Here is a 16213-nt window from a genome sequence, read left to right as displayed (position 1 = left end):
TGCAATCACAAATAACTGCATTTAACCATACCTAACTGGTCTTCCCATTAGCCTCCTACACTCCATTTTCCTCACAGCAGCCAGAGGCATACACATACATCACATCCCATCTTCTTCAAACTCACTGGTGGAATGAAATCCAGAGTTCCCAGCATGACTTACAAGGTCCTGCATGACTCAGCTTTCAGCTGCCTCTTGGGGCACACCCCTCTGGTCCCCATTCCAGCACTGTAATCCTGTCCACCTCAATCCTATGCCTGCCTCAGGGCCCTTACCATTGCTTTCGCTCAGAAGCCTCTCTCTCCGAATAACCTCATAGCAATCTCTGCCTTGTTTCCCTTAGGTCTCTGATACATGTCACCTTCCCAGATAATGTCTTCCCTAACCAGAATATGTAAAATGCTTCCCCTCCCCTTGAATGTGTTTGTGTATGTGTACATGTGTGTTTGTATTCAATACATGTGTCCCCAAAGGAATAGAAAGCAATGTCTTGAGGAGATACTCATACCCATGTTCCCTATAGAACTGTTCACAATCTTTAAGATATGGGACCAATCTAAGTGTCTGCAGACAGACTAGGCAAAGAAATTGTGGTACATCTATATGACAAAATATTATTCTGATTTAAAGAAAGAAAACTGTCTGAAGGCCCTGGGTTCAGTCTTTCAGCATTGCAAGGAGAATCAAAAGCTTATACTGTCATTTCTTACATGGATGAACATGGAGGACATTGTGTTCCATGAAATAAGCCAGGCACAGAAAGCAAAGACCTCATGATCTCATTGATATATGAAATCCAAGAAATCCAAAAATAGGAGAACTACAAAAGCAGAGTAGAACAGTGGTTACGAAGAGCTGGGAGCAAGAGGAGGGAGAGAGTATGGGGAGATGCTGTTCAGAGTACAATGTAGAGAACATTCCTTATTTTAGATCTCGTGCAAAGTTAATAATAATGCAATTTCAGGTCTCAAAACTACTAAAATAACAATCCTGCTGTACCCATCCTCACCATTCTCTTGTGTAGACCTCTGTGCCCTGCTTTATTTTTTTCTTCCAGTAGTACCTCCTTCTCTGCAAGGATATTCCTAGCCCCCAAGTGTGTGCCTATAACATGCACAGTACAGAACCATTCATACTTTCCATGTATACAGAGAATAAGGTTTGATTTATAGATTAGGCATAGTAAAAGATTAACAACAATAACATTATGGAATAAAACAATTAAGAGACAAGTGTGGCATATACCTTTAATCCGAGCACTCGGGAGGCAGAGGCAGGTGAATCTCTGTGAGTTCCAGGACAGCCTGATCTACAGAGTGAGTTCCAGGACAGCCGGGGCTACCAGAGAAACTGTCTCAAAAAAATGGGAGAGGGGAGAGAGAGAACAATTATAACAATACACTGTAATAAATTTTATTTAAAATGTGCTAATTGTTTACTTCTGGAATGTTCCATCTTATACTGTTGAACTGAAGTTAATAATCAGTCACCGAAACTACTGGAAGCTGGGCATAATGGCACATGCCTACAATTCCAGAACTCGGATAGTGGGGTTAGGTCATCCTTGGCTACATAGTGAGTTCAAGGCCTGTCTGGGTTACATGATACCCTGTATCAAAAGAAAAAAACATAAAATTGCAGAAAGGAGAACTACAGCAGTTATGTGCTACATAAAAGATATTGATTAGCTAGACATAGTGCTACACATTTGCAATCCTAGCGCTTAGGAGGTGAAGACAAGAGTATCACAAGTTCAAAGCCAGCCTGGAATATATAGTGATAGTCTATCTTTAAAAACACAAACAAACAAACAAACATGTAATTAGCTCTTTGTTCATGATAGAGTAGACATACCATAAGACCATTAGGCCATGGAATTTGGTCAGTCATACTTATTCCTGTATCCCTCATCACCTAGAACATTGCCAGGCAAATGATAACTGCCCCTAAATTAATCAAATAAATAAGTAAGTAAATACCCCTAAAGAATGCCCTTCAGTGTGATTCTTGCATTTCCTGGTTGCTAGGCTGCCTGAAGCTCCACCGAAAACTAGAATCTGAAGAACACTTCCTTTGGTCTTTGCAGGGGATTGGGTTCAGGACAACCCCATAGATACCTAAATCCATGGATGCACAAGTCCTTTATATAAGTATATAATAACATAGTATTTGCATGGAACCTACCCATACCATCTAATATACTTCAAATCATCTCTAGATGACTTAAGATTCTGGATACACAGTAAATGCTATGTAAATAGTTGTTACACTGGGTTGTTTGGGAAATGAAGGCAAGAAAAAAAATGTCTGTACGTGCTCAGTACAGAGGGTTTGGTATTGTTGTTGTTTCATGTATTTTTAATATGATGCAAAGCTGTGGGTAACAAGGGCTGACTGTGGTTTACAGTGTGTGTTAATCATGCTTCCTGCTGAATTTTGGGAAAGTTTTCAAGAATAAGAGAGCCTGGCTGGTTCTTTGGGCATTTCTGTAGAACTGTGTAAACAAAGTGATACAACATTCAGAAGCAGAAAGCCAGGGGCACTGAGCTAAAGCGCTCCTATCTCTCTTCCCGAATAGTTCAGAGAGTGTGGATGAGTCATTTTGGAGGGCTGGGTTTCTTCTCTCGCAGATCTCAAAAACATTTGTTATAAGGCTCCTTTCTAGGGGCGTATCTGTGAGATGAATAAGATTATTTCTGTAAATCCTCTGGGAAGTGTGTATTCACACACAATAAAGTCTACCATTTAAGTCAATCTCATATTAAGAAAACCAAATATGTAAAAATTCAATGTATATGATTACTGGAGAGTTGGTTTTTTTTTTAACAAACCTCCTTAGGCTTAGAGCATTCATAATGGGATTCAGTTTATCCAAATTCAATTCATGCCCAGTTTTTATCCAACACACCAATCATTCAGGGAGACAATTAGCACATTGCCTCATAGCACATTACCTTCCACTTAATAGGCAATCAATACTTAGCTATTGACTCATGGATCAGTAAGGCAAAATATCTCTGTACTTGGACAGCTTATTTTTGAGACAGTGTGTCACAATGGTAGTCCAGGTTGGTCTCAAGCTCACGGTCCACATGCTCAGCTTCCTGAGTTCTTGGGATAACGAGTATGTACAACCACACTTGGCTGCACTGAGACATCTTAACTCTAACATTAGAAGGAATGAAGACCTCACCAGTCCTTTGTTCTTTTTCCAGTCTCCCAAATCTGCCTTCATCAGTGCTGCAAAGAAGGCCAAGCTGAGGTCCAATCCTGCAAAGGTCCGATTCTCTGAGCAGGTGGCAGTTGGAGAAACAGATGCAGTAAGTACAGCCTTGGCTTCCCTCCTCTCTCCTTGGCCAGAATCAACCTGGCTATTGAGGTCTCAATCAGGCCTTCTGGCAGTGGGCGCCTTTATGAAGGGGTTGGAGCAGAAGGATCGCGGTGCTCTGCGCGAGCGGGTACTGAGGAGAGAGGAGTGTGTAGCATCCAGAGAGGATAGAGAGGGAGGGAAAACAACATATTGATTCACTCTGGATCTTCATGGTGCTTAGAGAAATTTCTGTCCAGAGCACAAGAGCGTACACTCAGGGCAAGTGTTCCATAAACATCTTTTGGCTGCTTGATAGAAGCAGGGAGGAAGTGATGGTTTTGTGAAGACCCAGGGAACAAGTGGCTGGTGAAATTGAACTCTCTTCACATTTAAGTGGCCCTGCAATTCCACATCTTGACTGGAGAAGACTGTGCTGATGGGTAGCCGCCTACCAGAAATGACAGACTCTCCTTAAGTCCCTAAAGTTTTTCTAGGCACCAGAAGGGATCTGAAAGGAATACCTGCTCCCTGCCACTGGCTACCTTCTGGGGGACGGGATGGGGACAAGAGGTACAGACTTGAGACTATAGCACATCTCATGCTGTGTGCCATCATCTCAAATAGCAGCTAAGGTGGGCCAGCCCATGGCACGCAGCTGCCAATCGAGGGATTCATGGCCAGCCCGCGGGCTTCTTGTCGTTTTGTGGGGTGTGCATGCAGTGAGCCATCCAACCCAGATGTGCATCTGAAAATAAAAGGTAGGCAGAGAGCAGAAGTCAGTGTGTACAGCAGGTGGGAATTCTGTCCCAGAATCCCCCAGAAATCTGCAGAAGCTGGTGATGTCTCGGAGGGAGGAGAGACGGTTGCAGCTAGCAAGCACTGGTGTGCTTTTGGAGGCAGTGGTGAGATGGGCTTTCTGGAAGCCTGACTATGTATGCACTGAGACACAGCTGCAGTTGTTGAGAGACATAACAGCAGTCCCAGAATGGGCAGAAAAAGGACCAGGATGCCGGGCGTTTGTGTAGTTCTCAGAGGTAGCCCCACCCGGAAGAAAGATGAGGGGGCATGAGTAGCATCCATCTTCTCTTCCCCCCTGCCTCTCTTCTGCAAACCCAGCCCACACCGTCCTGTATTCCTGTGTGAGGAAGACTTGGACAACCAGAAGACGGTCTGGTTAACACTCAGGATCCATGTTAATCTCAAGAGAAATGGCTAAAGAGATGTGAGGCTTGATGATTGACACGGAGAGGAAACAGGATGAAGCCCTGTAGGTCAGAGCAAAACAGATTGCAAGGTCCAAGTCACTGATGAGGCACTGGTGTCCTGAACTGTTGACAATTCTGAAGGCATGAGCATTGAGTTTGCAAAACATGGACATTTGCAAAATATGGACGGGTGCAGCCTATCTCACCTCAAAACTCCAGTGAAGGCCGGGACAGTCAGCGAAGAACTCCTGCCTCCTGCACCTCTTGTCTCTTTTCCTTCCTTCCATTCTCCAAATTCCATGCCTCGCAGCTAGGCCACAGGCAGAATGAAGAAGCCACCTCCAGTTCAGCCATCGTAGTACACCCTCCCAGGGCAGCTAGAACCTATCCAGAGTTTACTTCCCTCTCAGATAGACGCCAAGCTTGGCTGGAGACTCTGTCTAGGAGAGAAAACACATCTGTCTTCCAACCCTCATGGTTGCTGCCTGTGTGCACCATAGCTGTCTGTTGAGACCTGGGGAGTCCAGGCCCAGGTGACTCCAGGCTGCCCCATCATCCCCTTCCCCTTGTGTTCCAAGGCTTTATTAAGCAGCCAGAACAAAAATAAATCCTGTGGGCGTTCCTTGCCAACTCTATTTTTAAGTAAAATCAATTAAGTAATTATCTAAGTCCAACCCAGTGTGCTAAATAAAACTTGCCACCGCTGAGCATCATCAGCCTGGGGAGCCGGGCCTCTGGGCCTGGCAGGAATGGGGCATTTCGGAATCAGAGAGGCCTGGACACCATCATCCTACTTTTCCAAATTGATATCCATAGCTTTCCTCCTTGATTTGACCCGATGCAAACATGCCTCCTGGCTCCCCATCACTGTCAGCTACACCCAAGCTCCGGAGGTCTTGCTTATTTGATACTTTGTCCACAACAGCGGCTGGATCTGAACTGTTCTACCCAGGCTTCTCTGATAATCCATACTAACTATCTTATTCAAAACTCAGAATCCAATTAGCCTTACATAGAAGCTTCACCTGCCTTATACCAGCTCATTTGCTTGAGGTTCTTAACATCCAGACATGCCAGGGGATGACAGGAAGAATGCAAGTCAGACCTGCGCTCGCTCTCTCTCTCTCTCTCTCTCTCTCTCTCTCTCTCTCTCCTTGCCCTCTTTGAAATAGAGTCTCACTGTGTAGCCTGGGTTGTCCTGGAACTCCCTATATAGACCAGGCTGACCTCCAACTCATAGAGATCTACCAGCCTGTACCTCTCAATCGCTTTACCGTCTCGGGACCTCTACTTTTGCTATAGCTCCCTGGGTGCTCAGCAACAGCTGAATGTGCAATGGAGGCTCTGTGGCTACCATTTAGTTAAAGAATCTGGCCATCTATACACAAGTACCCGTAGAATGGATGCTGCTGGTCCATGCTGTGTGCATCCTCCTGGTGAATCTAATCATTCAAGTAAGCACGTAGCAAGGACCTATCGTTCATTCATTTAGCAGTCACTTCTCCAACACCAACTATATGCCAGGCATGCTATTCATTGTTGGCACCACAAAGATGACTAGATGTGGTCTTTGTGCTCTGAGTTTATTGTTTGATTGTAGCAAGTGTTCTTTAAGTGTTCTTTAAATGGTGATGTGTGTCTGTAGTCTTAGTACTCAGAGGTTTAAAAAAAAGGAACTAGCCTTGGCCACATAGCCAGTTAGTCTGGGCTGTATAATAAGACCCTGTCTCAAAAATAAATAAATGAATGATTATCGTGTATGTTATCTCACACCTGTAATCTTAGCACTTTGAGGTTAGAAAAAGGAGAGCTGTGAGTTTGAGACCAGTCTGAACAACATAGGAAGACCTTGTCACAAAAGGGCTGTGTGTGTGTGTGTGTGTGTGTGTTGCTATAGGAAAACATGGGAAGATTAGATCCCATGAATATTGGACCAAGGCTTTACAAAATACTTATTTGAACTTGAATTTGAAGGTTGAACAGGGGTTTGTCAGGGAGAGAAAGAGGAAGCTAGAGAGAATTACCATTATTGAATTGAATTTCTGTTCATTGAGAAATTTACATTCACCATTTACAAATGAAGCCCTGTGCCCAGCAAACTTCTGCTAAGGAATTATAAGGTGTTCAGAAATGGGCTCTGCCAGTAGTTCTGAATCAGGATCAATGAAACCCACTTTTGAAGTGTTTGGGGGAATATTTGAGCGTGGTTTTGGTTTTCTGAATGATTTTTGTATGTGTGCTATGAGCACTTAGTGTCACAGGGAGAGAGACACTGAGAGCCCTGAAGGGAAGAAGGCAGCGAATGATGAATTGTTAGAGACATGGAGGTATGAGAGACATAAGGCTTCTAGCAATAATAAGACATGAATCCAGAGGGGTGGACAGGATCCAGGTCAAAAAGGACCTGAAGAACTAGGCATGGTGGCACCCACCTTTACTCCCAGTACTTGGGGAGCAGAAGCAGGTGGATCTCTGTGTTTTCTGGCCAGTTTGGTCTACCTGATGAGTTACAAACTAGCTGGGGCTGCATGGTAAGAACATGTCAAAGAAAAAGAAAGGGGGCCGCCTAAGGAGATAGCGAAGTGGCTCAGAGTACTCGCCTAGCATGGGCAAGGCTCTGTGCACCATTCCAAGCACCAGAGAATGGCAGAATAAAGGCAAAGATGGGCTTGTGAAGGGCCTGGTGGGAAAATAAGTATCTTGAGATAAACTAGGCCGTGTGAAGCAGTCCCAGAGAAGACTCTTCATGAGCCATTCATGCTGTGTGTGATGGTCTCTACTGATCCAGTGCTATGTAATGCTACTGAGCTTCAAACTGTAGCAGAATGCAAATACACCATGATAGAAAATGAGAAGCGGACTTTGGATAAGACTCAACGTCTTCTTGGGGATTTTGTTCTGATCTGCATATAGCATTATTATTGATCTTGTCTTTCCTCTGTCTCTTTGTTCTCACACCCCTTTGACTCCCTTGCCTTTCTCACCTTCTTTCCCTTCCTCGCCACAAACCCTACCCTCCTCCCTTTCCTGTGTGTCCACAGAAAATGATGAAGAAGGAAGCTCTCCTCCTCATCCCCAATGTCCTGAAGGTTTTTCTAGAAAATGGGCAGATCAAGTCATTCACATTTGATGGCCGGACCACTGTTAAGGTACATAGGGAGTCCCCTCACCTAGAGTAGCTGTTTGTGTCCCTTTGAGATTGCACACAGTGGTTTCACTGACTGCTGGGACTGGATTACCTTTGATCTGTGCTCTGAAGTGTGAGGTTGCAAAAATGTATAATCCTCAGCTGAGGCTGGCAGTAGAAAATTGCATGCCCAGCTGTGTGTTAAATATTGTAAAAAAATATGTGTGTGTATGCACATACGTGCACATGAATGCACATCTGCTTGTCAACTACTTTGTGTTCCATGCTACACTGGGTCCTTCAAGATTCTTAGGAGCTAAGCAATGTGAAGATCATTAAATCATTTATAAGGCCAACATGATTTATATTGATACAATAACACCTATGCAAGTTTACACACAGAAATAAACAAATGTGATCTCTTGGGAGATTAGCTTAGACCTATCTTGCTTTTTAAACAGCAACCAAAATCTTAGGCACTGAAGCAAGATTTGAGAAGTCCAGCCATAGCCCTTTGGCTATTCTTTTCACAGGAAGAGCAATTACTGAACTGTGATTCTTAACAGTTCAGCCAGGTGTCAAGAAGTCCTAGTGATTCTCTTAGTCCTGAAGAGTAGAGGTGGTGATGTAATTTTACCCTGAGGTTCAGTCTGCACTGGGACAGAAATATCTATCCCTGATTCTTCTGGACTCTCGCTGGGAGAAAGCCATTCCAGGGATGAATGTTCTTATACAACCAGTGCTTCCCAGATTGTTGGGCAGTCATGACACCTGCCCAGGAAAATTACCTTGCCACCCACAGCCATCCTGTGGCTCCCATGCAAGAGCCAAGATAACTTTACAAATAAAGAATCCATCAGGCATGGTGACACAAGCCTGTAAACCTATTACTCTGGAGACTAAATACAGAAAATACAGGTTCGAGGCCAGTCTGTGCTACAAGGAGAGACCTTCTGGGAAGGAAATAGAGGAGAGAGGAAGGGCCACCCTCAAGCAGAAAACTCTTGTTCAGAGGAACAAAGTGTTCAGAATGGCCTTCCCAGTGTTTTCCTACTGGAGTTTACAGATTGTTTGTGTATTGGTTTGAGGAATGTCTAGGAGTATTTTGGGATCATCCCAAGGTATGTCATGCTACTGGCATTTAATGTCTCAAGGTCAGAAATGTTCACTGTCCTCCAGGAGACAGAACAGTTCCTGAATGAATGATTAATTGTCCTACCCAAAGTTTCTTTGGAAAGCTTAGGCCTAGGTAGGTATCTCTAAGGAGCCTAAGACTCAAGTGTAATCCTTAGGAAGCTATGGAACCATCTGGGCTATGGAGTGTCTTGGAGATGTTGAGACAGAACTAGACCACCTAGATGCCAGAATCTTCCTTGGCATTTCTTCAGGTGTTAATATACTCATTGTAGATTTGTTAATTGCCCAGAGCACTGGTCAACCTCTCTTCCTCTTAGAGGTTTCGAGCACTCCCTACGTCGCACTGCCACTACCGGTGTGGCATCCAGGCAGGGCCAACCTTTGGCACTCGGGCTCACTCTGCGCTTCAGGAAAGGTGTATGGCTAGTCATTAGAACGCTGACAGCCTTCCAAGCCACTTGTGGCAAAGAGGTACCTGGATGAAGTGACAGTCTGGCATAGTGGCAGTTATACCTTTAACACCAGTTGACTACACGTGGCTTGGCTGTCCAAAATCTCAATGTAACTTAACTGCAAAGAAACCTGCATCTATCTGTACCAGGATTCTAGTGATGCTCAAGCCTCTGTGACTACGTGAATAGCACAAAGAAATCCTCTCAAATGCCCAGCCCTTTGCGGTCCTTTGCTCAAGTGACTGAGCATCTCACATAGAGAGGATACTTTGGCAGCCCTGTCCGTCAGGGAGTTCTGAACTCCCAAGCCCGCTTCCCTCCAGGTTTTGATGGTTAAGGCCTGCTGACTTTGTAAACGTACACACTGCCGTGTGTATGCTGAAGCCACAGCAAATAGATGGCAGACGCCTCAAAGCTGACATTTGGGCAACCCCCACCAATATGCTCTCAGACGCCCTAGTATTAAAAGTAGGGCAGCAGAGCAGACGGAGCTCAAAAGTAGTCAGATCTATGACTGTACTCCAGACACGTGGCATTGTTCCTCTTTGTGGACACATTTTTCAAGTTGCTAAATTGATCGTCTATAAAAGCTAGCTATGGCCAAAAATGAACATTTTGCCAGTAGCTCAAGCCATTTGATTTAGATTATGAATCCGGAAATAGTATACTTTTTAATCACAGAAATGTGGCTTTGGCTCTTGCTCATTCCTGAGAATTGACAGACAAACCCAAATGAAAATTCTGACTTAAGAGAGGGGAGAGGAGAACCAACATAGTGTTTGAACACCACAAGCACTCAGGGCATGCGTTCTCGAATAGAGGGAAAGACGGGATAGGAGGAGGGAGGGATGAGGTGACGGGACAGTAGGAGGAGGGAAACATCACTTACCAGGTGTCTGCCCAGAGGGATTGCAGGGACACATACATTCACCTCCTGAACCTTTGGTGCTCTCCAGGGCCCAAGCCACTGGACAACACACATAAGGCCCTTCACTGGTCCCAGAACTCAGTATCTGGGCCACCCAGAAGCCTTTTCCACAGGACTATTGTGCTTGATTTCCAATATTTTCTCATGTATTTTTTAATTCCCAGTATTTCCTCATGTAGTCATTACTTTGAGTAGCTTAGAGTCAGAAACGGTGCCCCCTCTCAGGGCTCTTTTCCTTCTACAGGATGTGATGGCGACCTTACAGGACCGTCTCTCCCTGAGATACATTGAGCATTTTGCTCTTGTCCTTGAGTACACTGGGCCGGAACAGAATCACAAGTTCCTGATTCTCCAGGACAAGCAGCCCCTGGCTTATGTAAGTCACCCCTTTATCCTGACTTTGTTGCTCCATGTAACCAGTGCTGGAAAAGAGCACTCATGGCAGTACTTAACTAGAAAATTCATCATGGTGTAGTCAATCAACTCTCAGAAGTCACAATTCTAACCTGAGGTGGAGTGTGTGTATGCATGTCTGTGTATATGTCTGTATGTAGGTATATATGCCTGTATCTGTATCATGTGTGAATATGTATATGTGTGTATGCAAGTGTATGTGTATGTACGCACATATGTGTGTATGTGTATGTATGTGCATATATGTATATGTGTTTATGTGTGTGTGTATGTGTACTGTTGTGAGTAGAACCAAAAGACTTGCACATCACTGTCCCTCTGAGTGACAGTCCTGCCTTACCTGAGGGGTTTACTATTCATCTCCAGAGAACCTTTGACAATGTCCTTTGTGACCTAACAAAGGCATTTGTCTTGGTCTCTATTGGCAACTCTCCTGGTTCCTGGAAACACTGCCTGCTAGATGCTTCTACTTTCTTTCTTTTTTTTTTTTTGACACTTCTACTTTCTAAGAAGAAACTTGACCTCTCAGATGAGGGCCGTGATACAAAAAGGTCAGAACTAGACTCAGTGGTAGTTGAGAATGAACTGCATGGGGTCAAGAATAGGTAGCATATCATCTCCATCGTCTTCCAAAGTAGAGGAGGACAAACTCGCTCATCCTTCTAGCCACACTGTACGGGAAAAGACTATTTAAAATAGGATTGTTATATGGGATGCCACCCATATAGAATCACCAGGAAGCATCAGAGAGGTGAGCAGGGCCAATCAGCATTCCCTGGTAGGGTGGAAAAGAGCTGAAGGGGGACAGTTAGGAAAAATAGCTTTTAGAAAGTGTATGGAAGCCAAACAAAACTCATAAAACCCAGCCCAGCAAGTCAGCATACTTCTGGAATCTAATACATAAAAAATTGAGGCAGGAGGATCTGGAAGGTCAGCCTGGACTACATAGAGTACTGTGGTAACTTGGGCTACAAAGCAGAGAAACGAGGCTGGTGATGAAGCTTGTTGGTACAATATTTAGCCAGCATATTTCAGACCCTTTTGATCCCTATTGCTGTAGAAGCTGGGGACAGTGATGTGCACCTGTAATCCTAACCCTTGGAGGTAGAGGCAGGAGGATCAGAAATTCAAAGTCATCCCTGATTAAACAACAAATTTGAGTGCAAGGCCAGCCTTAGATACAGAAGACACTGTCTCAAAACAAACAAATCAGATGCACACAGAAAAGAAAGCATTTTTCAAAAGAAACATTCACGTTTCCGCTCAAATACAATCCGGGTAGGAAGGGAAAGGTGGTATCTGCCTAGAGAGTTGAAGCACCTCCTATCCTAGCCAAGAAACTATCCTCTGAGTCAAATGGGCTGCTTGTGCCAAATGGAATTTCAAACTTCTTTATTATGAAAAATTTCCAGACATACACAATATATATGGACTAGCATATGATAAACCCTATTATCCATCTCCAGCTTCAACAATTACCATTATATTGCTAGCATGCTTCATTTGTATCTCCAAAAGAGGTTTCAGCTTTTGAATCAAACTCTCTAGGCATCAATTAGTCTGTTAGATGCTAAGCCTGTCTGCAAGAAGAATCTGATACATTCTCAGGAGCCCGCTTTCCCTAACTCCCGTCTTAGCACTTAGACTCAGTTCATTTTAGGGGCAATCAAACAACAGGGTCTTGCTATGTATCCCACACTACCCTCAAACTTAAGATGATCTTCCTGCCTCAGCCTCCCAAGTACTAGGTTTATAGGCATGAGCTACTTCATAGACCTCATTCTTGATAAAGACTTTGTCCTTAAAAAGTGATTAAAATATTCTAGTCACAGCCAGGCATGGTGGCGCATGACTTTAATCTTAGTACTCAGGAAGCAGAGGAAGGGAGATCTGGATGAGTTCAAAGCCAGCCTGTCTACACAGCAAATCCCAGGCCAACCAGGTCTACAAAGCGAGTCCCTGTCTCAAAAAATAAGCTTCATTGATAAATTAACAATATAAAAACAGGGTAGTTATGAAACTATACTATAGGAAGAGCTATGAATTCTTTATTTCCTGAATTTTCTATGTTGGACTGAGGTTGTCCACGGACAACTAAAACCAGGGAAAGTAAAACCCAGGATGAGAGAGGAATACTCAAAATGAATTTGCCTGGCAGGAAGCAAGAGTGGGAAACAACAGCCTAGCTTATCCTTAAGTGTGTTAAGAAGCCACCAAGTTGCCTGCCCCGTCACAGTCATTGATTCTATGTTTTCTTCTCCACCCTCTCCTCCTGGGGTTTCAGGTGGTACAGCGGACACACTATCATGGAATGAAATGCCTCTTCCGAATAAGCTTCTTTCCCAAAGACCCCGTGGAGCTGCTGCGTCGGGATCCTGCTGCTTTCGAGTACCTATACATCCAGGTAGAGTCTGGCTTGGGGACACAAAGATAGACCAGTGGAGAAACAAGCAGGCAGACTGTTCTGCCATCACAATGGAGTTGCTATGTAAGTTCAACCTTCAGCTTGCTCTGAAGGCCCGTTCCTTTCTTGTTCCTGTTGTAGTTTATTGTCAAGTTGGCTGATTTGAATTTGACTGTCAAAGTACTGTCTACTTGTCCACCCAGAGTCCATCAGTTTTCAGAAACAAGCAACCCAAGGAACTCTGGTGCTTCCACAGAATCCCAAGGTTTTACAAGCTCTTTTGGTTCCGTGAACTGTCAACCACCAATACCTAGGTTCGGTGAGGAGGTGGTTCTGATCTCACTACATCCAGAAATATTTATTGAGCCCATACCCTGGGTCCTGACAGAGGGGCAGAAAGGATAGACTTCACTCACCAGAGTTCATATATTCATAGATAGAACCACAACAAGCTTCAGTGTCATTAATGACACCCAGGGAGCAGTCTGCCAGCCCTGCCTGAGAGAAAGACAGTGAAGGCTTCACAGAGGAGAAGAGCTGTATACACTCTTAGCTGTGTAGAATGAGTGGATGTTTGCTACATAGTAAGATGGAAAAGAGGAGTCATATCCCAAACAAGAGCCCTTGCATTTTCAACGGCATACTGACGAGAAAAAGTGCAAGTGATTTATTGCAACTTCAGTACAGGATGTAATGTGCAAGAAGCAATAGAAAATGAAATTGGAGAGCTGGGAACCAGATAGCAAATGCTTGGTAGGCCATGGAGAGCAGACTTGATTCTGGAAGCTGGGCAGTGCTTCTCAGAATGTGGACTCTGAACCAACAGCATCATTAACTGAAAACTTGTTAGAGATGTAAATTCTTGGGCCTTATTCCAATGATTTGTTTTAGCAAGCTCAATGAGATTAAAACAAAACAAAATGAAACAACAGAGTCTCACGTAGCTCAGGCGGACCCCAAATGAACTATGTACCTTAAGGATAACCTGAGCCTCTGATTCTCCTGCCATCACCTTCCAGGTGCTGGACTTATAGACAGGCATCATCAACCACATCCAGGTCTCCATGAGCATTTAATACCCTCCACCTCTTGCCAAAGCTTTGGAGACAGTGGAACCACTTCAGAACAGTGGTTCCTTAACCCTACTTGAACATCGGAACTGTCTGGGAGGGGGCTGGCAAAATGGCTCGGTGGTTAAGAGCACTGGCTGCTCTTTGAGGAAAACTGGATTCAATTCCTAGTACCCACATGGGTTCACAACCATCTGTAACACCACTTCCAGCGGACCTAAGGCCTAGGCATGTATATGGTATACAGACAATTACATAGACAAACACACACACACATAAAATATGTGTTTTTTAAACATATAATTTTTAAAAATGAACTATCCGAAAGGCATTTTTACAATTATCTAGGAAAAAAAAAATATTCTGCCTCACCCCAAGTCTGGGAGTTTGTGTTTTTCTAATTATCTCAACTTATTCTAGAGTGCATTCAAGGTAAAGAAATCCTGCTGAGGAGTGGGTAAGAGTGCCAAAAGGAGAGTCACCTGGTCATTAGCCAAAGGAAAAGTGATGTCCAAAATCAGGCTTGTGAATGATGAGGTATTTGGAGTGGGATTCCAGGGAGATATAAGGGTTTGGATTGGCTGAGTATTGGTAGAGATGGTATCAGTCCTCACACTGGCGAGTAAAGAGTGTCGTGAGCTTGGAGACAGGATAAGTTCATTTTAGGCCATGTTGGCTTTTAGGTGCCCACAGGATATATGCAGCCCTTGTTGAGAAAAAGAGAAAAGAAACAAAAAAACCAAACTTCTCTGTTTCCGAGGGTGACACCTGGGACTACAATGAGAGATGCTGTGGTTGTCCTTTCTGCCCTTTCTGACAACCTAAAATGCTAGGAACATTTCTCAGCCTCGTGTTCCTCTGCCAAACCTCTAGGGGGACAATGGGTTGTGTGGTTTTTAGTTTAGTTCTCATTTTGTTTGTCCTGAATTTCTTCACTCAAACTTCTGAGGATTGCCTGGGTTCTCATATTTTGGAATTTGATGATAAGATCGTGCCCAGCATATTTCTCCACTTTGGGATAATATGAACTTCATCTGGATGATTCCTTTTTTAAAAAAAATCAGTTTTTTGATTTTTTGTTTTTTTAAAAAACTGAAGTCTAATTGGCACATAACAAACTGCACATGTGCAAAGTGAATACTACAATAAATTGTCACCCACAGCCACCACCACAATCAAAATATTGAACATATTCAATATTCACTGACATTTCCTTGGGCTCCTTTGTGATTCATCCCACAGGCAACCTCTGACTGGCTTTCTGTCACTATAGATTTGTTTTCCTTTCCAAGAGTTTATGTAAATTGAACCATACAATACATATATTTATTTCGAACTGGCTAGTTTTCCTCAGGTTTGTTTGGGTTTTTGTTTTGTTTTGTTTTGTTGTTGGTTTGGTTTGGTTTGGATTTTCAAGACAGGGTCTCTCTGTGTAGCTTTGTAGCCTGTCCTGGAAGTCACTCTGTAAACCAGGCTGGCCTTGAACTCACAAAGATCCACCTGCCTCTGCCCCCCAAGTGCTGGGATTAAAGGCATGCACCACCACAGCCCAGCCATTTTTCTTGTTGAGTAGTATTCACAGAACCAGAATTGGTTACACATGTTGATGGATATTTGGGGTATTTCCAGATTTGTGCAATTACAAATGAAACTGCTGTGAGTATTCATGTCCAAGTCTGCACATAGATGTGAGCTTTCTTTGCTCTTGAGTAAATAACTAATAAATGGATAGTTTGATTGTTTTCTAAAAGAAATTCTAATGCTATTTTCCAAAGTCGTTGTACCCTCTAACACTCTTATCCATCACGTATTACAATTTGAGCTTCCCCAGTCTTATCGACTGATGGTGTAGTGAGCCTTTTTTTTTTACCCTAGTCATTCTAATATTGTATAGCACTGTCTCTTTAAGGCTTCCATTTCCATTTTCCTAGTCACTAGTGGTGTTGGATAATTTTTTATGTGTTCACTGTTGTGCATCTTCTGTGATAAAATGTCTGTCCAAATCATCTGCCTGCCTTTTTATTGGGTTATTTGTTTTCTTATTATCAAGTTTTGAGAGTTCTTTATGTATTCTGGAAACAAGTCATTTGTTGGATATGTTATTTGCAATTATTTCCTCCCAGTCTGTGTCTGGCCTTTTTGGTCTCTAAACAGTGTCTTTCACAG

The 16213-nt window shown here is 43.6% G+C and overlaps 1 protein-coding gene across 1 annotated transcript in view; it reads left to right on the top strand.

Annotated features, from left to right (window-relative positions):
* The first annotated feature begins 3219 nt into the window (after nt 1-3219).
* Nucleotides 3220-16213, top strand: part of Frmpd3 (FERM and PDZ domain containing 3) — a 51467-nt gene continuing 38473 nt past the window's right edge. Inside the window, exons 1-4 of the mRNA XM_085684995.2 lie at nt 3220-3320; nt 7557-7664; nt 10404-10535; nt 12858-12977. Of these exons, the coding sequence (XP_085541121.1) occupies nt 7560-7664; nt 10404-10535; nt 12858-12977 (357 nt within the window). The 5' untranslated portion in view covers nt 3220-3320; nt 7557-7559. The remainder of the gene's footprint in view (nt 3321-7556; nt 7665-10403; nt 10536-12857; nt 12978-16213) is intronic.

This window comes from Myodes glareolus, chromosome X (genome assembly GCF_982192425.1).
Source record: "Myodes glareolus chromosome X, mMyoGla1.1, whole genome shotgun sequence".
Classification (NCBI taxonomy): Eukaryota; Metazoa; Chordata; class Mammalia; order Rodentia; family Cricetidae; genus Myodes; species Myodes glareolus.
This window is presented reverse-complemented; position numbering and strand designations above follow the sequence as displayed.